Source organism: Quercus robur, chromosome 6 (assembly GCF_932294415.1).
Source record: "Quercus robur chromosome 6, dhQueRobu3.1, whole genome shotgun sequence".
In the NCBI taxonomy this organism is placed as follows: domain Eukaryota; kingdom Viridiplantae; phylum Streptophyta; class Magnoliopsida; order Fagales; family Fagaceae; genus Quercus; species Quercus robur.
Window position 1 is genome coordinate 3,971,881 of NC_065539.1, and position 21,300 is coordinate 3,993,180.

Sequence of the window (21,300 nt, forward strand, 5' to 3'; positions counted from 1 at the left end):
AAACTCGGTGGCGTTGTCAACACCAATCTACTCTATGTCCTCTTTCTCTATTCCAAACAAGGTGTGTAACAAAATGGATGCCCTAACTAGAAGGTTCTGGTGGAACTTGAACAAACATGAAGGCAGATTTCTAGCATGGAAAGATTGGGATAGCTTATGCTGTCCAAGAAGTGAGGGTGGTTTAGGGTTCAAAAAATCAAAAACCATGAATTCTGCCTTACTGGCAAAGTTGACCTGGATGATCGCAACCAAAAGAGATAGCCTTTGTATGAGGATTCTCAGAGCAAAATATAGGGTAAAAGATGAATGGCTAAGCTCAAATGCAGCTAGACATGCCTCCCCTGTTTGGAAAGCTATAGAGAAAGCTAGGGAAGTGGTTCGGGAGGGAGCTCGTTTCATTATTGGTGACGGGGAATCAGTTGATGTATGGCTGGACCTATGGGTACCCTGGTTAAATGGCTTCATCCCCACACCAAAAGATGGATCAATTGTCCAATCAGAAATGAAGGTAGCTCAACTCATTGACTTTGAACAGCACACCTGGAGAACATCCTTGGTACGGAATATCTTCAACCCCACATTAGCTCAGGCTATTCTCTCCATCCGCATCCCTTCCACACCGTGCCCAGACAAGCTCATGTGGATTTCGGACTCCAAAGGTTTTTTTTTTTTCAGTCAAATCAGCCTATAATCAAATGCTATCAAACGCCCCTTCCCAAGCATCCTCCGTTGTAAGTTGGTCCAAAATCTGGAAAATAAGGGTTCCCGAAAGAATCAAAATGTTTCTTTGGAGAGTTGCTACCAATACACTTCTTACAAGGGAAAATTTGATGACCCGAATGGACATTACTGAGCCATGGTGTGTTCTTTGTAATCAGGAGGTGGAATCTGCTTCTCACCTATTTTTCAAATGCCCTGCTACAAAGGCGCTCTGGTTTGCAACAAGTTGGAGTTTCAGATCAGAGGATGTACAGTTAGCACAACCTTGTGACATCATTAAGCTCATACTAGAACCACCGAAACCTCTTGTCAAGCACAAGATCTTTGGCTGGTTTCACTTAAGATGGCGTTCACTCTAAAGGAGATATTGTACATTCGTAATGCAGTCATTCATCAAAAAGGTACCACTGACCTTAAGGCATCCATTGGCAAAATTGGGGAAAAGTTTAAAGAACGTACAAGAGTTTTTTCACAACCTCAAAACTCTATAATGGCACAACCTGTGATTTGTTGGTCCCCACCCCCTTCGGAATTTATCAAGCTCAATGTGGATGCAGCTATTGCTCAAAACACCTCAGCGCTTGCTGTAGTAGCCAGAAATGAACAAGGAGCGGTTCTGATGGCCTGGTCCAAGATTATGCCAAAGAGGTCTCCAATTGCAGCTGAAACTGAAGCTATCTTGTGGGCACTAGACCTAGCCAATGGTGAGAAATGGAGGAAGATCATTGTGGAAAGTGACTCAAAAATCTGTATTGACTCTATCCTTGACCACACGGCCTGCCATGGGCTATCTCTTCTCTTGTTTCTGATATTTGGCTGTTAGAAAAATCTTTTGTTTCTTGTCTGTTTTTTTGGATTAAAAGAAGTGGAAACGCTGTTGCTCATGAAGTAGCAAAGTACACAATTCAGTCTTGTTCTTCTTTTTCTTTTTGTGCGGACAATCTCCCAGCCTCTGTGGCTTCTGTTTGTTTGGGAGATGTCCAGGCTTTGTCTCTTTCTGTTTATTGAAATATATTGAAGGTTATCAAAAAAAAAAAAAAAAAGACATAAGGTTAGTGACTAAGGTCAATCGGGAGGATTGTGACTGTCGCACTTGAATCCAATTAGGGGGTGTCAAGTGCATTTGTCATTAACTTTTTAATTCAGCTTTTAGCTTATTTTGTTTATATATATTATTTAAAACTTCATTTCTTCCCACTTTTCAATGTCCAATTATAAAAGCACACTTTTAATAAATAAAAACAATCTAAAAAAAGCCAGATACATTGATGTCAAAAGAATGGGGTTGATATTTTGCATTTGACGCTAGATGGACATTTGTTGGTTTTTGGTTTAGCGGTATTGGTGTTGGTCCGTGTGGGATATTTAAGTATTTATTATATATGTTGTTATTGGTCTGAGTAGTTGGAATCTGGGTTGATGGCGTTAGGCCTGTTGTGGGCCTCATCTAAGATTTGTTGGTCTTTGGCATAAAGGAACTATAAGCATGTAAGGTTTGGGCTCAGCCCACCTTCAAAAAGCATCACAAATTTTTTGATAAAATGGTCAGCCTGCCAGTCAGGGGCCTCTGGTTCTAAAAGCAGCTCTGCGTGCCCTATCCAGAAGGTGACTTGCATTCTGGTCTGATATATATAAATATATATATATATATTAATCCCCAATATATATCACAAAGTTTTTAATCCTCAGTATATATCCCTATTTTTTTTTTCATTCATATCATGTTCTGTTGAATTTAATATCTGAAGCTTGTGGGTTTTGTTAGCTTAGGTGTTGCTCTATTTTTGTTCAGTTCAAAACTCAATGGTTCTTGTTCTGTTATGTTTTTGTTGCCGCTGGTTAGTCTTTGTTGGGTCTTGTTGTTGGTCCTGAAGGTCTTCTTTAGTTTTTGCTCTGTTTATGGTCTGCTTCAAGCTCTCTCTCTCTCTCTCTCTCTCTCTCTCTATACATATACATATATATATATATATATATATTTGGTTGGGTTGGTATTGTCAGAATTCAAAATTCACAGTTGACAACTGCTCTGGCCCATGTCAAAATAATGGGCTCTCCTCCAATTACTACCTGGTCATGTCAATAGCCCAATTGTGTGACACCAATTTGGTGGGTTGGCCCAAATTAGTGCTTGACCACCCCTAATTGCAATGAAAGACTATTATTTTATGATAAAATTTCTATTTATCACAGGCAAAATAACACAAAATAACATGATAATAATAAAAGAAGACGAAATATGATTCATATGCGAATCCAAAATTAACCATGTGACATCATGTCATCATCATTTCTTGTACAATGCATTAGATTAGAGATTTGTCCACCTTTTAAAGGGCTTGGATCCACATTGACATTTTTTTTTTCTATTTTACATTCTCATTTTTTAAAATACTGCATATCAAATTATCTACATTTCTATTAAAATATCAATTTCTTCTTGATTTTTTAAAATTGTTTATCTTTCTTCACATATAACAATCATCATTAACTTTCTTCCTCATCCTTGAGATACATAAAGAAGTAATAAAACACTAAATTCAAAATTAATAGCGTCAATGTAAATTTATATGATTGCTATAACAATTATGTATTTTTATATAATTTTACATAACTTAAATATGGGTAAATTATGAGCCTAATTGGTTAAAATATGGTACATTTTGAATTATACAAGCAATAAGCTTATTTTCACTGCCATGTGTATGTTGCAGGAGCATGATTGCATTGACAAATTCATGCGCAATTGCACATGCTGGTGTAAAACTTACATAATCTCATTCAGCAAAAAAAAAAAAAAAAAACTTACACAATCTTATTTCCGGTCAAAATTCACACCCTACCATGACAATAATAATGACTAATCCATCCTCTGGAATCTGGATTCATACGCTGTGGCGGAGGAAGTGCCATGTTGTTGGGCTCCATTTTTGCCGTAAGATGAAGCTATTTATTCATAACAAGAGAACAGCTGAAAGACAAGGCCAGAAAAGTACTGTTGGATTTAAAGACATTGTTAGACTTTTGGTTGCAAGATTTCTCGTTAATTGTGTGCAAGCTGCAAGCAATAAATTCCATCCCCATCCCTTAATTCATTTTGAAAAAGTCTATGCCATGAAAATTATTACAACTTCTTGTCACAATTTTAATCAAATATAGTGTGATTAGTAAAGAAAAAATAATAAGTCTATGTACAAGTGATAGTTAATTACTCATAGTTTGCTACGTTAGAGTTATTGCAAAAAAAAAAAAATATATATATATATATATAGATATATAAAATAATGTGTTTGTAGAACAATTCATTGATTTCTTTATAAGATAGTTAAATTTTTAGCTAATGGGATGGGATTGCTTTCCTCACCCTGCAGCATCATATGGATTTATTCCATTCTGTGTGTAACTTGCACATTTGCACCTACATATCCATGCACATGTTGGTGTAAATTTTACGCAATCTATTTTATGAGAGGATGGCATTGTATGATATTCACGAGGCCTTAGATTTAAAATATTTAACTTCTATTTTTGGAAAATTTCTTAAGAGATTTCCTTTATGTCCGAGGAATTGTTATATATTCAAAGAATTTTGAATGCACTTAAAAAAAAAAAAAAAAAAAAATTCAAATCCTAACACGAGCTAAAGAATATATATATATATATAAAGAAAAAATAGTGATATTAGGGACATTATTTAATTTTACTACATAAAATTTACATATTGATGTGTTAGAGGGAAGATCAGTGTTATGCTTCATTGGTCAATTTGATTGCTGAGGCTAAGAAGTAAGAACCTAACAAAAGCCTTTGTTGATTTTAGTTTTTTTTTTTTTTTCCATACTATGAGACTGGACACTTTTATTGCTCACAACCTTGTTAGACATGTTAGAGCACTAGCAATAGTGGTGCTAAAAAGCTAAAAAACTATTTTTAACACCGCTACACATAAAAAAGAGGGTTGCAGTAGTGGAGTTAAAGGTAAAAATTTTACAATCATTGCTATAGTGCACAACTGTGCACTGTAGCTGAGAGTTTAAAAAAAAAAAAATTATTTTGCGTTCACAGTACTTTTTTTTATTTTTTTATTCTTTCTGCATTTCATTATCCTTTCTTCGTGTCTCTCTTCTCACTGCCTTTCCATCTCTTCTTTCTTCCTCCATAGACCGATTGCTGATCTGCATGAGCCTAGTTGCCATAGACCCATTGCCGCCGACCCACGCTCGGCCGTCGACCTGACCCATCTCGGCCTCTCTTCTCTATTTTCAGCGTTTCGACTTGTGTTTTAGCTTTGTGTTTCAGGCTGTGCTTATGTTTTAGGTTTGTGTTTCAGGCTAGGTTTTTGTTTTGGGCATGGGTTTGGGTTTGGCTATGCTGATTTTTCTGCATTCTTTTTTTGTTCTTCTTCACTGGTTTTGATGGGCACGGTGAGGTTGTCCAGTGATTTTTATGGGTTTGATGGTGGTTGTGGTTGTGTATTGGTGGTTGAATAAAATATTATTTTATTGTGTTAAAAGCTCAAATAAAACCATTGCTGTAGGATGTGAGAAGTTAAATAGATAAAATGACTTTTTATGGTGCTAAAAAGCTAAAAATTTAGCTCCACTGCTGTGGATGCTCTTAGTAGCTTACTAGTGTGAATGAAAAATGTACCTCCACACTTTAATATTGTAATTTTAACTTATTTGGCTAAATTATCTTAATAGTAAAAGTTACCGTCTTCAAAAAAAAATTAAAAAATACTAGTAATCATACCAACATTCATTAATTAAGTTGTTATAATCTGTTAATCACATTTATTATAACATGAATTTGTATTTTGTAAAGCCAAATTTGTAATAATTTTAGTATTTATCATATCCAAAAAAGCCAAAGAGGTAAATGTCTTCGACTCACTTGAGCACCGTGTAGATTCAGGAGTCGTGGGCTTGGGCCGAACAAAAAAGAGTGTCATGTTACCTCAGGTTTCTCAAGCTCCATGCATGCTTAGAGCATTAGCATCAGGAAATGCTACTCTACTCTAGTTTACCAACTCAAAAAGCCACTTTATCATTTATACCATACCATTTTACAATACTTCCAGCATCCCAAACTTTTATTTTTCTATTCTACTCATTAAAATAATATATCTATATAATAAAATAATATATATCAAAACCCAAATAAAAACAAAAACCCAAATCTGCAACCACCTACTACCACCACCACCATAAGAACATACCCAAACCGAAACCCATGGCCACGCCACCACCCCACGGCAAAAATCCAAACAAATGAAACCCATCTTTGCCACCACAACCAAAGACACCACAATGGCAACAACACACCCACCACCACCATGCAAAGAAACCCACAAAAAATAAAAATAAAAATCCATTCAGAACCCCCATCAAAACCCATCAGAAGTTGATCTCCACGCCTCCACCGGCGCTGTCTCCATAACCACGACCCCATGCAAGATCAATACCCAACCACAACCACGGCCCCATGTCGCCACTGCACCATCGCGACCCAAAACCCACTCCCACAAATCAAAACCCCACACCCACACCACCGGACCCCATTACAAATCACAGAGAGAGACCATAGATGACCGGAAGGTACCCATCGGCATCGACAGCATTGCCAACCTCCTTGGCAATGGTCTTCACGGCCTTGAAATCGTCGTTGGAGGCGGCGGGGAAGTCAGCCTCGATTATGTCGACGCCGAGCTTGGCGAGCTGCCGGGATATGTCGAGTGTTTCCTTGGAGGTTAGAGAGGCGCCGGGGATTGCTCGCCGTCGCGGAGAGTGGTGTCGAAGATGAGAACGTAGTTGGGGTCAAAGATGCGATTGGGGATGTAATTGGGGCGGTGGAGGGGGGAAGTTGTGGGTGTGGGAGTGGAGTTTGCTGGGGAGAAACAGGGAGTGGGAGATGGAGAGACAGAGTGGGAGTGAGGGAGAGAGGACTGAAATGAGAGACAGAGATGAGAAAGTTAGAGAAAATATTTTTTATTTTTTTACAATACTGCTACAGTGCAATTCTAAAGATAGAATTGCATTGTAGTAGTATTGCAAAAAAATTTGCAATACTTGCCTTTAGCATTCCCTAATGCGCTCTTACACAATTAAGCTACTTAATTATTATTATTTTTTATTTCTTTGAGTAATGAAGCTACTTAATTACTAGTGAAGGTCAACTAGTTTGCCATTACATTTGCACTTTTCATAAATAAATAAAGAAAAATACATTTTCTTTTTGTAAAGTAAAAGGATAAGATAAGTGGGTTAAAGTTTGAATTAAGATAATGCTACTGAACCACAAAACTCTTAATATAAAAAGAAACAATATTTGAATGGTGAAAAAATGCCTTTTGCTATTAAAAATTTCCCAGAAAATTGGACATAAAGGCAGAAAGATGTTGATTAAATGGAAAGGTTAAAAAAAAAAAAAAAAAAAAAAAAAAAAAAAAAAAAAAAACCTCCAAATTGATGGAACCTCTAATTAAAGTGAATGTTGTTTGCCTACTTTGCTCAATGGGTCCAACCGCCAATGGGATACTTATGTCATATCCTTGGTTGATCATCCAGATCAAAGACTAATAAAAGGGCGCAAATAACATTTTTGAAGAAAAAACACAGACACATAGGGATCAATCCTTATATAGCAAAAGCAAAGTGCCAATAGAAAAGTTGATTTTCACCATGCTTAGGATCATCATGACAAAAATGAGAGATTTCACTAAACTAATTGAGATACATACTGATGGGATAGGGATAGTGAAAATTACATCTCATGTTAGTCCATATGAATCGTCCATGAACCTTGAGTCAAATGTTCAAATAGACCGTATGAGCAGAGGAGTCGTCCACAGGCAAAGCACATGGACAATTCACATAACACTCCGTGCATGAACAAAAGAGTCGTCCATGCACAAAGCGCATGAACGACCACAAGACACTTAGAAATCCTCAGGTATAGATTCACTCACATGTGTGGAAGACTCGAGCCACAAAATCTTGGAGCGGTTACCAAAGCCATATTCATCGCCACAGAATCCTCCTAAGTATGTAACTTCCATCAACGGTTGTAATTCCTATAGCCGTTGAGGAAGTTATGTCTGGACTCACTAATTTCCACGAATCTTGGGGAAGTTACTAAGCCAATAACCGCTCCAAGATTCTCTATATAAGGACCGGTCTGAATCAAATCAAGGTAAGTGTGTGCTTTCTAAGATTTTACATCCGATAAAGTTGGAATTCCATTTCTTGTGAGAAACTAACTTAGCCATTAGAGGGTGTTTGGCCGGTTCACTCCGGTCCCCTTTTGATTGTGTGTTCATCATTGTAAGCCTTCCACAACCACTAGTAGCCCATCGAAGCCGAAGCATTCAGCCTATTGATCCTATGCAGCATCACATGCTATATTAGATAGATATTTATTGGGCTTCAACCATCTTGGGCAAACATTTTCTAGGTAAGCAACCATTTATCTTATAATATTTTGATAATTGTTTTAAATAATTTCTAACTGAGACACATAATACATCACACCCAAATTAGTATTTAAAGCATGCAACTTTTCCCTCTACCTTAGGAAAAATTATTAAATATTCTTATAATACAAAAAATATAGTACTCTCTTACCTCACATAAATAATGAATCATAGTAAATTCAATTGACATGATTCACTAAAATAGTAAAATATGATAGAGTAGTGATAATCATTAATAACACAATTGTACTCTCATAATATTGAATAATTACTCATTCTTTAAACAATTTGATTTATATTTACCTCATTGACATTCTTTGCTCTCACGAGGAGAACTAGGTTCGAAATCTCTGGCTCGTTATTCTAATTATTAAAATATAAATTAAAAAAAAAAAAAAAAAAAAAAAAAAAAAAAAAAAAAAACCTTATTGATAGACATGAATGTAATAACAAGAAGGTAAGTTGAAAGATTAGACTTTTTATTTTCTTCTGCCGTCTTCAACTACGTCGTGTTTGGCGGTTTCTCCTCGAAACAACTATATATACATTCAACTCAAAAACATCCATTCTTTCTTGTCTCCCTTTCTCTTTCTCTTTCTCTCTCTCTCTCTCTCTCTCTTCCATATTTTCAGAAGAGAGAGAAAATTTTCTGAGATTCAGATCTAACAATCCTAACCTGCACACCCCACATACCCGAAATACACTCTCTATAAGAAAGAAAGAAAGAAAGAAAGAAAGAAATGGCAGCTGTGTCCCCTCTAGCCAAATACAAGCTGGTATTCTTGGGTGACCAATCCGTAGGCAAAACCAGCATCATTACTCGCTTCATGTACGATAAATTCGACGCCACCTACCAGGTCTGTCTCAGACTCAGGACCTCTCACCTTTCTTTCTTTTCATGTTATTGAATGTTCATATATGAATATTTGTGATTTGGATTCTTAACATGAGTTTTGTCGTTTTGGAAATTCACGTGGATCGTTCATCATTCAATAACAATCTTTTCATTCTTTTACATTATTAGAATTATCATTTTTTTTTATACATTTCTTATTGTGCAAGCAATGTGTCACGGGTTCGACTCCAAGAACCAGCTTCTTAAAAAATTAGGGTAGAGCTGTTTACCAATCATATGTTCCGTTCTTCACAAAAATAAGAATTTTGTGCAATGAGTACAATGTTTTAATTTTTGTTTGAGAGATAAGTTAAGATAAAAATTAGCTTCGAAAACGTGATTCTTATCAATTCTCATGTAAAATTATTATTTATCTTTTTACAATCTTGGATGATATTTACAATTTTTCAAGGGATTATTAGTTTATTTATTGAACCTTTTAATTTGGATTCGAAGATTTGTTCTCTTGAAGGGTTTGTAATTATAATTGTGCCGTCTTTGATTTTTTTTTTTTTTTGGTTCACTTTTATTATTGTTTGTGGTGTATTCAATTAATGGGATGAATTGTAAATGCTTATATATCCTTTAGTGGGATGAATGTTTAATTCATTTAGTTGCTACCGCTAGAAAAGCAAAAGGAATTAAACATGAAGTTTTGCGTTGTTAATTTAGAACAAGGATTCAGGCAAAGATTTTAGTAGGTGTGTATGAGCTGATTACTCATAATTGTTCAAAGACATTACTGTTATACTCTGCCACCAGTTAGTGCCCATTATGTTTTGTTAGGTTTAATGGAAGATGATTAAAGTAGGTAATTTGGTTATGGAAATTAGATTTCCACAGTATTAAACTTTTGCCTAATGCTTAGCTACATAAACTGCAGGCTACAATTGGAATTGATTTCTTGTCAAAAACAATGTACCTTGAAGATCGGACAGTTCGTTTGCAGCTTTGGTAAGATGCATCACCTTTTGTTAAATATTCTCCCAAGTTAAAAGATTTTTGCTGACAGAATAAACGTTGGTCAGGCTTAGGGCTTAGCAAGCAAAGTTTACCATGCTTTACAATGTTTGTAATGAACATTAGATAGTAAACTGTCTAGTAGCTGATTTTGGTGACATACCCGAGTTGTTTTTCCAATTTTTTCTATTTATGCATTTGATGTATATATCCGTTTAGTTTTGTTGGTATAATATGATAATATACTTCACAGGGATACTGCTGGGCAAGAAAGATTTAGGAGTCTCATTCCAAGCTACATCAGAGATTCTTCTGTTGCCGTAATTGTCTATGACGTAGCAAGTATGTATTTAGTCTAGCTCAAGAGAAGTTTACTTGTTTCCTTAGAATTTCTTTTTGGGGGGAACACTCCTTGCAAGCTTCTCTGTCAAATTGAGTTCATTTCAGGAAGATAAGAAGAAGCTAAAAGCTTTTCCCTTAGACTTTGCCATACAGATGAACATGGTTTTCTAATTCCTAACAAAGCTGTCATAATGCAGATAGGCAGTCATTCCTGAATATTAACAGGTGGGTTGAAGAGGTACGTACAGAACGGGGCAGTGATGTCATCATCGTACTTGTTGGGAACAAAACTGATCTTGTTGATAAAAGGTGAGGAATTAACAGATTATCTGTTCAAGTTTAATAATTTCAGTTTCTATTCATGGGAGTCAACATGACCTATGTCTTTAGTTGGTTTCTTTAGATTTGATAAACCTCATTAACAAAACACTAGACAGTACCGGTTTATCTTCTGTGAGTTGGCATGCTTTGGCATTGATCATAAAGAGCGTAAGAGAATTTTGTCATTTTTTTGTTGTTGCTAAGTACAGTTTTGTTGTCATTAGTACAAAGGAATTCCTGCTTTATTATGTTAGATTTATCAGAAACATTGATCTAGTTATTACTTTTGCTACTGTAATTCTGTTTCCAAAAATTGTTCTGATTATGTTGTTTTGGTGATCAAACAGGCAAGTATCTATAGAGGAGGGAGATGCCAAGTCTCGTGAGTTTGGAATCATGTTTATAGAAACCAGTGCAAAAGCAGGATTCAATATCAAGGTAAATTTTAGGGGATAAAAGATCCTTAATTGCTTCATATCTTTTGTAACTCTAGGGTGGGGAGTGATCTATTATCTCATCTTATGTCATTGCACTCAAAGTGCATTTCTTCTAGTATATTTCTAGTGGAGAATTTTAAGTCCATGCTGACCATCCCATTTAGTTTGCAATGATCCCTTCCTCTGATACATGTCTGTTTTTGTGTAATGTTGTTTTGGTTTCTCATATTTTTGATAACTTCCATTACCTAAAATTGCAGCCTCTCTTCCGTAAGATTGCTGCTGCCTTGCCAGGGATGGAAACCCTTTCTTCCACAAAACAGGAAGACATGGTTGACATAAATCTAAAACCCACTGCCAATTCATCCCATCAAGAGCAGCAAGGAGGTTGCTGGTGCTAGAGAAATGTATCTGTTTCAGAAGATAAAGAGAGAGAGAGAGAGAGAGAGAGAGAGAGAGAGAGACGCTGTTCAGATATGAAAGCTGAGTGAGATCAGGCGCTTTATAGCTAGATGAAGTTGCGGCAGACTTGAGTGCTTAGTGAACAAAGGTAGTAATGCTTTTGGTCTGACAAACAACGGTTGATATTTTGGAATCTTTATTACCATTAGCATTTGTTTTCTGCAGTAATTGTCTTGAAATTTCTCCCAAATGTTATTAGTGTGACCTGCAAATTCTCTTCAGGATTTCATTTATTACAAAAGAAACTCTTTGGATATATTGTAAGACATCTTACATTTTTTTTTTCTTGGATCATCTTATTACATATAAGAAGGTATCAGTATGCTTTGGGTATAACATACACATACCTTGTATTTAGGTCAATGATTGGTAGCATTAACCATATGTGAAGACTGATAATGTGACTATTAGCAAGAGTAACTGATTAGCATATGCAATTGGCAGCATCACATAGTGGTGGCATGCTAGTTGTTGCATACTAGTTCATTGACATAATAATTCCCCATCAGATATGCATAGCACGGTGCCCTTATTGCTGAAATATGAACACTGAGATAAGCTGTGATAGTTGCATATTACAGAAAATTTAGTAGAATTGTGAATGATAGAGAATTGTGAGTGATAGTTACTACTTATGTACAGAGGACATCCAAAAACAGTTTCATGTTAACATTGTGGGCAAGAGATCTTCAACTGTAGTTCTGAAGAGAACTACACAAAAGCAGGTTGAACAATCAGACATGAACATAATTATCACCACTCTGCCTAACTTTCAATGTCAGATATATCAGCACCAATGTTCCCAAACTTGACCTGGAAAAAGAAAACACATAATTGAATCAATGGTCAAACAAAGGGGGAAAAAACCATAGAAAAGGCAAACTCATCCACAATGAAAAAACCTTGCCAGCAGCTGGTATTAAGTTCAGTAAAAAGTGCTCCCCATCAAGCAAATAAACCCATCTGTGCAAAGAACACCTCCTTTACCTGTTTGGTTAATATGGAATGTGTGGCTGGGTGAAGGGCTTGAAACTTGAAACTGCAGGGCCCTCTAGTGAGAATGCCAGCGATACCGGCATGTAGTCTAAAATCTTAAATGAAAAGCCGTTTTGTATGCTTTAAATCCCAAGTGTTTAGTGGAGTAAAATCCTATAATTATAATTGACACCAAGCCAACAACCCATTCACATGCTTTTCCCACCTTGATCATTAATATCATACAGCAAATTATGTCTGGGTCCTCCTAATTCTAAAGCAAGCATTTCCAACAAGTTCTAAGTTGAAAATGTATCATGATAATTATTCTGGAACATTCAGAGTTCATAATTATGTCAATATGAAATGATGGAGGCTCAAACCAGTTCATAATTATGTCAATATGAAATGATGGAGGCTCAAACCAGAGCATGGATATAAAGCATATATCATTGGAAAGCAGTACTTTCCCTACTGTCACTATCATCAATTCGTTGAGGATCTGCAGCTTACATGATTGAAAATAGGAGAACGATCTTTCTTGAATCAAATGAGGTAGAACGCTTATATCTTCTCCATCGATTATTTGCAGTATCATGGGCCCTTTCACTCACTGATTTATCTGTTCGATCAGAAATGATAGTTGAAAAACAAATTAGGTACCTAGTTGTAAACCGGTAAGCATACAATGGTATTAGAAAGTGTGCAATATGTATGTTTTTTTTAATAAGTAGAAAGTGTGTAATAAGTTAATTATATGCATATTAAAAGTTTGTGATTAAAAGTAGTTAATTGAAATTGTAGAGAAAATTATTAGATATGCATCTCATGCTGGGAAATTGACTTAATCTTCAAAGAACAAACTAAGAAAGATTCAATATTATGCAAAATATTGAATGACACCTGAGAAATAAGATGGTAAAGACACCTGACAAAAGTTTACATGCAATATTATTATGAAGAATTCCAATTTGATTAGCCATACAAAGCAAAGGGATCATGACCAATAATTCTATCTTCAAGTCTGGTCAACCATATCTCTTGTAAAAGTGGAGTTTCTAGTCTGTGTGTGTGTGCCATGACGTGGTACGCTCATGCTTGTGCACTAGCACCTCACCATTTTTCTGAAAAAAAAAAAAAATAACATGAAGTTCTCTCATGCTTTTGGCCAAGGAATCATACGCAGTCCACTTGGATATAAGAAGTTTTGAATGTCTTCAGAACCTAGAAGCAGCCATGGAAACTTTCCCCTGGGAATATGCTCTTCTTTTCAAAAAAAGGTTCTCACTATTCGATGCCTTACAAAATATGTTCATTTGTCAAGCCATCAGGAAATTGATGTATGAAACATCTTTCAAACCTAAGCTGCTCAGCAAAGCTTGCTTTTTGACAATATTTCATATTCATTTAAACATGTATGGATTTGACAAAGAACAACACCAGAATTTATGAGACAAGGGATGCAAACAAATCACAAAGAAAAGAGTCACAGCTTGCCTTTTGACAGTATATCATATTCATTTAAACATGTATGGATTTGACAAAGAACAACACCAGAATTTATGAGACAAGGGATGCAAACAAACCACAAAGAAAAGAGTCACAGCTTGCTTTTTGACAGTATATCATATTCATTTAAACATGTATGGATTTGACAAAGAACAACACCAGAATTTATGAGACAAGGGATGCAAACAAATCACAAAGAAAAGTCACACAGCTTGTTTTTTGACAGTATATCATATTCATTTAAACATGTATGGATTTGACAAAGAACAACACCAGAATTTATGAGACAAGGGATGCAAACAAATCACAAAGAAAAGAGCAATAAATCAATGGTAACATAAATGCTTACATACCTCTTGAAGTGCCAACATTCATGAAAAGCTGCATTAGTTTTCCACCTATTGTATGGCTTGCTTGTCTCCACAACACCCTCTGCAAATGCTTTAAGCCATTAAATAGAAACTTTAGAAACAGAAGAAAACAATTGAATCAACATTAATTTAATGACAGATAAAATGATTCCACAGAATCCAGACCATATAATAAGTGGTTTGTAATTTCTTTAAATATACTATTTTAGATAATTTAAAGGCTATCTATCTAATAGGAACTTGAACAATAAAACTTACAGTTAGTGCACCTTCACTTTTCAAACTTTCAACAGCTTCATCATTGGATTCAGGTGTTTTTGAATATTCCTTTTCAATATTTAAATCGACAATGCATGGGGAAAGAGGATCAGCACTTTTCACTGGCAAATCAATGCAATTTTGGCAATTCAATTGTGCATCCAAGCACATCTGATTTTTAGATAGATTAGCAACTTCCAAAAAGCTTAGAAATGCCAACTCTGAAGCACATTGTGGACTCTTCCCTTCACCAGACAGCACTGAAATGCTGTAGACATCTTGGCCCTGCAAATATAGACATTATATTTTAGCCCAATTTCCAATTTCCAAATTCTGATTTTGCATTAAATTAACCATTGAGTTGAATGATCAAAATCACAGGGACTTGATGTCTACAAACTCCTGGACTGGAAAGAAAACAAAATGATGTCTATTGGAGTCCAGAGTGATAACAACCAAAAATATAACATACAATCAAGAAACATGACTCTCGCAATGCCAGTCACGGCATTCCTTCAAGAATTCTGTAAAATAAACCCGCTTGGTCTATCATCCTTCAAGAATTTTAAAATTAAAAAAAAAGGCCTTGTCAACATTGATAATTATCCTTGTTTCCTTTTATCATGTTTTCTGATAGATAAAAATGACAGTAATATTCATGTTCCTACAAGCATAATCCAAATTTAGTGAGTACCAAACTAACACATGTCCAACAACTTTGATGACGGCAAGATCCTCTTAATAATAATCATAACTATCATTTACTTCCCTTTAACCAAATACTTCAGGTTGGAAACAGAACTATTGATGAAAGATGAATGCAGCACTTATTCATGTCACAACAAATCAGGACTAATAGTGACCGTACAAGATGCATTCCAAAATGTGTTTGTGTAATATCGTGGATGGAGCTAGGACTTAGAGTTAAGGGGGGTGGCTTTGCTGTTGGCCGTGTGCGGCGGATCCGGCCTCAGGCTCTTTTGCTGCCTAGCTGTTTAAGGTTTTTTTTTTATTGATAAGTAAAAAAGTGGTGTATGTGGTGGGCCAAATGCTAACCAATAAAATTTGCTATCTCAACAATTTGTAAAAATGTTGTAGAAAAGTTTATGGCTATAACATTACTATTGAAAGAATCAATGATAATGTTAAGGGGGCAAAGTGTAATTTATATAACAAAATTGCTAAAATAAAAACCCACGTATATACTAGTAATTTTTTTTTTTTATAAAATTTGGGGGGGGGGGGGGGGGGAACTCTAGCTCCATCCATGCATGTGGGTAGCAATGAATAGTGCATTCAGTTTTTAGCACTAAAATTCCCAGAAAAATCAACAGAAACTCATTATTACTTTCTTTTTTTCTTTTTTGAAAAAAAGAAAAAGAGAGAGTAATCTACAACAGTTAAAAAGAAGAACTTACATGTGAATTGTGCAGTGGGCAACTTAGTCTTGCTGGAAATGAAGCCCCCTCAAGCAGAATTGGCAAAATATCTGAAACGAATTTCAAAAGAACCATTCAAGATGCATGCTTAAATAATAAAGTGTGTAATTAAGAAACTGATTTTACCTATAGAACAGTGCTGGTTGACCTCATCAAAACTTTGATTTAGTAGCTTGAAACATGAACAGCTGACAGGTAAGCTGCAAATACCATCCTGGATGCCCCGGTTGTTTTGTCCCCCCTGCAAGCAATATACATGCCAAATTCATGCATGAAACATTCTATAATTAGGGCGTGGGGCATTACAATATGGTTTTACATGACTCATATACGATACCCCAATTATTAAAAGCCATTTGCTACCATCACAACTAGAAAGTTAGAATATGCTTTGGCATGGACAAGCAAAGCAGGACATTTGAGTATACAAAGGAAGCACCATATAATAGGGAATTCCTCTACATTTGTTACAGTACAAATGAATAAGTCTTCATAAAGCCAGAAAATAGCAAAGGATCGGATAAGAGCAAAGGAAACGGGGCCTCCTCCACCTTTTTAAAGGAGAGGGGGTAAGGATTTGAGGGAATTTGGGGGAATTTGAAGGGTAAGGGATTTGCATTTCCAAAGTACAGAGTTTAATAGAAGAAGAGTATATTTGTCCATTTCCTTATACATTATCATTTCTTTCCTTTCCTTCTACAACCAGACAAGAGGAATTATATCTAATTCTCCTTCCACGATATTAATTTTAGAACATCCAAAATAAGAAGATAGGATATCTACTCTCTACTCCTCACTTGTTCTCTATCTCCCTCTCTTATCCTCTCCTGTCCTCTCCCCCTCCAAACTTCCAAAAAAAGTGCAAATTATCGCAATGAATGCGAGGGTTTCGATTCAAAACCGTCATTGTTGCACCAAATGAAGTGAAGATAACAGTCTATTGAATCAGCAAGAAACTGCTTATCATCTTAGCTAGATGAGAGTGGATCAAAACTCCTTTTCTTTTCTTTATTTCCTAAAGCATAAAGGAAACACAACTAACTACTAAACAGTAAACATCTCACTCAACAAGCTAAGAATTTAGTTCAAATACAAAGGAACACAATTACAAAGTAAGAAAAAAAAAATGCAGATTTCAAGTTCCAAGGAATAAAATTACTAGTAGAAAAAAGTTGATTAGAGCCTAATTAGACTAGGTGGACCAGCTCAATTCTGAATTTCAAGAAACAGTCACAAAATTCAGTTTTTTATTTTTATAATATATAAATGAAGAATAATAATGTCCGATAATTAGGTCTACCCCATCAATTTCTTCAACACTTCCATAATGCTAAGAGCAACTAAAAAAATTCTAAATTTATTAACTTTTATGTTGCTTTATCTTTATAAATAGAGTCAAATAAGTGAAAAAAATCGAAAATTTAGTTCAATTTCTTGGCTTCTAACCACTTGAATTGAAAATTGAAGCACAATTAGAAAGCAAACTGGAAATGCAGCTGGAATCAGAGAACCAAAGGTTAGAATAGTTAGAAATCGTCACTGATAAGCGCTAAAACAGCTGTAATTTTGAAGAGAGATTCAAAAACTTTACCTCATTGGCCGAATCAGCAGCCATTGGCATTGTGTGCAATCACAGTCTGTGAAATTTTAGCTAAGGTGTGAAGTGTATGAGAGAGAAAGAGAGAGCCTTTCGTACTTATATTTTCAGATTGCAGAAAGAGAGAGAGAGAGAGAGAGAGAGAGACGCTCACAGGTCTACTAGTCTCTCTCTGTGGATGTGAACGTTACGTGGGCAGAGAGAGCTTTTTACTTTTTCTTCCTTTTGATCAGTATAAAAATTTATATTCTGTTAAGTACGCGGCGCGTTTGTCTGAAAAAGCAACTGACTACGACTACGACGTCGTCGACTTGACAATTTGTTATTGCTATCTACCACTCTCGCTGTACATGAGAATGTATTTTGTATGACCAAATTAGCCTTAAGTTTCCTAGACAATGACCGTTCTTATTTTTTGACGTTTAAAAAATCTTATACGTTTTTCAATTTCCACTATTTCTATTTAGGGTCCTTTCTGGTTTATTTTCTTGAAATTGAAAATTTTTTGCTAAAAGTATTATAAGTAAATATAAAAGTTAGTTAAAATAGTACAGTAATAAAAAGTGCAGTAGGATCTATAAATAATAGTAAAAATAAATTGAATAGTAAAATAAGTTGGCAAAAATAATATTTGTCAAACAAACACTTATGAGTCTTTTGGCTGAATATTGCTAAATTCGGAGTTTATTTGCGTTATAGACACTGTTCCAAGTTATTTAGGGAATTAAGGAAAGAGAGTGAATTTCGGCAACAATGTTGCCAAAATTCAACAAAACGCGATAGTGAATTTCCCCCTATTTCGGCAATGGTATTGCCATAATTGGTTTGGGCAACACCACAGCAGGAATTTCGATAATGTAATTACCGAAATTCAAAATTTTTTCTCTCCAATTTTTTCTCTTTCTCTCTCATACTTTTGTTGAATTTCGGCAACACCATTGCCAAAATTTACTCTCCTTCCTCAATTCCCTAAATAACTTGGAACAGTACCTCTAACGCAAATAAATTCCGGATTTAGCAATATTCAGCCAAAAGACTCAACACTTATTGTCCTCCAAACTTTGGTACTTTTAGGGTCCGTTTGGACACTATTGAAAACTGAAAATACTGTAGCAAATTAAATAGTCAAATAAATTGGCAAAAATAATATTTGTCACATAGACATTTATTGTCTTCCAAACTTTGGTACTTTTATTTTATTTTTTAGATATTGTAAGGTGATTTATTTGATCAATGATTCGCATACTGAATTTATTGTCTTAGATAAAGATAAAAAAATAGAAGAAGAATTTATTGTCTTTAGATAAAGATGAAATAATTGACATATTCTGAGCTTTCTATTACAAGATATTTTGGAAATATTTTGGAGCCAATTTTTTTTTATTTTTTAAATAAATTAAAGAAGCATTATAATGGATGAGACTTGCTAAGTAAGAACTTAATTTTTCTATTTTACATACTCACTTTTCAAAACACCCTATGACAGATTATTTATTTTACACTAAATTACATTAAAATATTTTTTTAAATTGTTTCTCTTTCTTTACACACAATAACCTCCATCCAATCTCTTCCTTCAACCTTGTAAAGAAAGAATAAAAAACTATATGACAGATTATCTATTTTACACTAAATTACATTAAAATATTTTTTTAAATTGTTTCTATTTCTTTACACACAATAACCTCCATCCACTCTCTTCCTTCAATTGTAAAGAAAGAATAAAAAACTATATGCAAAGTGAATAGTATCAATGTAAATTTACACAATTACTGTAGCAACTTTGTAATATTACACATTTTTAGTTTGACTGATATGGGTGATTTTGGAGGTTGAATATGTAAAATTGATATATTTTTATATTTTGTATTGATTGATGCAAATGCTTTAAGTGCTCATTTGGCTTAGGTTATTTTCATTTATTTATTTGACTTAAAAAATAAATTGGACAAACTTACAATGACACTAAAAAAAAATTAAAATTATAAAAGTTGTTCTTAAGCTAAATAAGTTGAATGTTAGACCAGGCAGCATACCTAACTTTCCTCCCAAAGTTTGGAAAAAAATTGGTCAAATAACTACTAGATTTACAACCATTATAATCTTGCTTGAATATGTTTAAACTTTAAACTAGTGACCTCCATTTAATGAGGCATGTTTCTCAACTAATTGTACTACTCCTTAAGGTTGATTCTAAATTTATATCTTATGTACGGGCCAAAGATGAGCGCTAGCCAATGGTTAATACTTTAGAAAGCATTAAAAATAAGATATAAATTTATGAATCAAATAATAAATAACATTTTTGTAGGACTATAAAAATTCAAAGCCAACTTAGAATAGTGGAGTCAAATTTAGTGAACGTTTGGATAGAGCTGAAAAGTGTTTTCAGCTGCGCTGTGTGTTTTTCAGTGGGTCTTGTGCATTGTTCACGAGACTCGCAAGTACTTTATTCAGTAAAAAAAAACTTTAAAATTGGGTCCCACGGTACTATTCACACATTTAAAATTTATTTTGTTACAGTATTTTTAGTTTTCAGTTTTCAACAATAATCGGTATCAAAACAAATCCTTAAAGTCCAGTGCAATTAATTTGTCAAAGTATGAGCTTGCAAGGTCAACTTTGACATGTAGTTATGATCCAGCTAGAGGATTAATGAAATGAGAACTTTAAAGGTAACAAAGGAAACACGACGATAGAAGAATAACACTTCCTCGGGTATAGCCAAGGATGTAATATGCATAAAAAAGGTTTAAGTCTTTAATACAGAGTCTTGTTCTTTAGTTTTTGTCCTTTTCTTTTAGGTTTTTCCTTTCCTTTATATAGGTCTTAGAATTGCATCATATCCCTACACTTGTACAGCCAAGATCTTTCCTTTGGATGCTTGTCCCATTAGAGTTGTGCTGGAGGTGATAAACTGTGTTGCAAGCTGTGAGTCCACTGTTCAGGGGTTACTCCTTCATTAATGTGGCCATCTAAGTTGGTACAGTGCATTAAATGCGGAGGTGATGTCTACTTTATCCAGATATTTCATTTGTTCCTTGCTTTCTTATCTCTTCCTCCTCCCTCGGTTTCTTGTCTTGTAATACTGTTGGCTTGCTTAAGAATCCTCGAGGGATGCTTGCTCCTCGGGCTCCTTAGAAGGTCAGCCTCTTTATCTTTTTTCCTCGGACTCAAGCCCTTAGGTTAGGTCAGGATCTGATGTGCGTTGTGGCCTTTTTTTCCTTCTTAGGCTGGGCCCATAGTTCCTACTCCGTACTCGGTTCCTCCCTTCCCATACTTTCATTTATACAAAATTTGGCATGAATATTATACACACACACACACACAAGAGCTCTCAATAATTTAATTTTAACTTATACTTTAACATATTTAAAATTCAATGGGAGCCCTCAATATTTAGTTTGAAAATATTTACCAAAATTTCAAAAATATCAGAATTTATAAAATTAAAAAATTAAAAATATCAATCTAATATATATTCCATTTTTTTCCCAATAATTGAAGGTTGATAGATTCTCCTCTCTATGGTCAAAATAGGAATTA

General features: G+C 34.8%; 2 protein-coding genes across 4 annotated transcripts; one reads left to right on the forward strand and one right to left on the reverse strand.

The window, feature by feature from the left end:
* The first annotated feature begins 8,749 nt into the window (after positions 1-8,749).
* On the forward strand, positions 8,750-11,861 carry LOC126732365 (ras-related protein RABH1e). Its single transcript, XM_050435161.1, has 6 exons — positions 8,750-9,045; positions 9,967-10,037; positions 10,297-10,385; positions 10,583-10,694; positions 11,054-11,144; positions 11,404-11,861. Exons 1-6 carry the CDS (start codon positions 8,929-8,931, stop codon positions 11,542-11,544), a joined length of 621 nt encoding a protein of 206 aa, XP_050291118.1. The 5' UTR covers positions 8,750-8,928; the 3' UTR covers positions 11,545-11,861.
* A 201-nt stretch (positions 11,862-12,062) lies between these two features.
* On the reverse strand, positions 12,063-17,973 carry LOC126732364 (uncharacterized). Of its 3 annotated transcripts, XR_007659463.1 has the most exons (8): positions 17,749-17,973; positions 16,284-16,398; positions 16,137-16,207; positions 14,719-15,003; positions 14,443-14,530; positions 12,998-13,202; positions 12,508-12,955; positions 12,063-12,418 (listed from the first exon to the last, which is right to left on the reverse strand). XR_007659463.1 is itself a non-coding variant. In XM_050435160.1 (7 exons), exons 1-7 carry the CDS (start codon positions 17,776-17,778, stop codon positions 12,340-12,342), a joined length of 768 nt encoding a protein of 255 aa, XP_050291117.1. In that variant the 5' UTR covers positions 17,779-17,972; the 3' UTR covers positions 12,063-12,339. The 3 variants fall into 3 exon arrangements, 2 of the variants coding, with proteins under 2 accessions (XP_050291117.1, XP_050291116.1); XM_050435160.1 differs by lacking the exon at positions 12,508-12,955 and having other exon boundaries at positions 13,094-13,202; positions 14,443-14,521; positions 17,749-17,972; XM_050435159.1 differs by lacking the exon at positions 12,508-12,955 and having other exon boundaries at positions 13,094-13,202; positions 17,749-17,970.
* Positions 17,974-21,300: the final 3,327 nt, after the last annotated feature.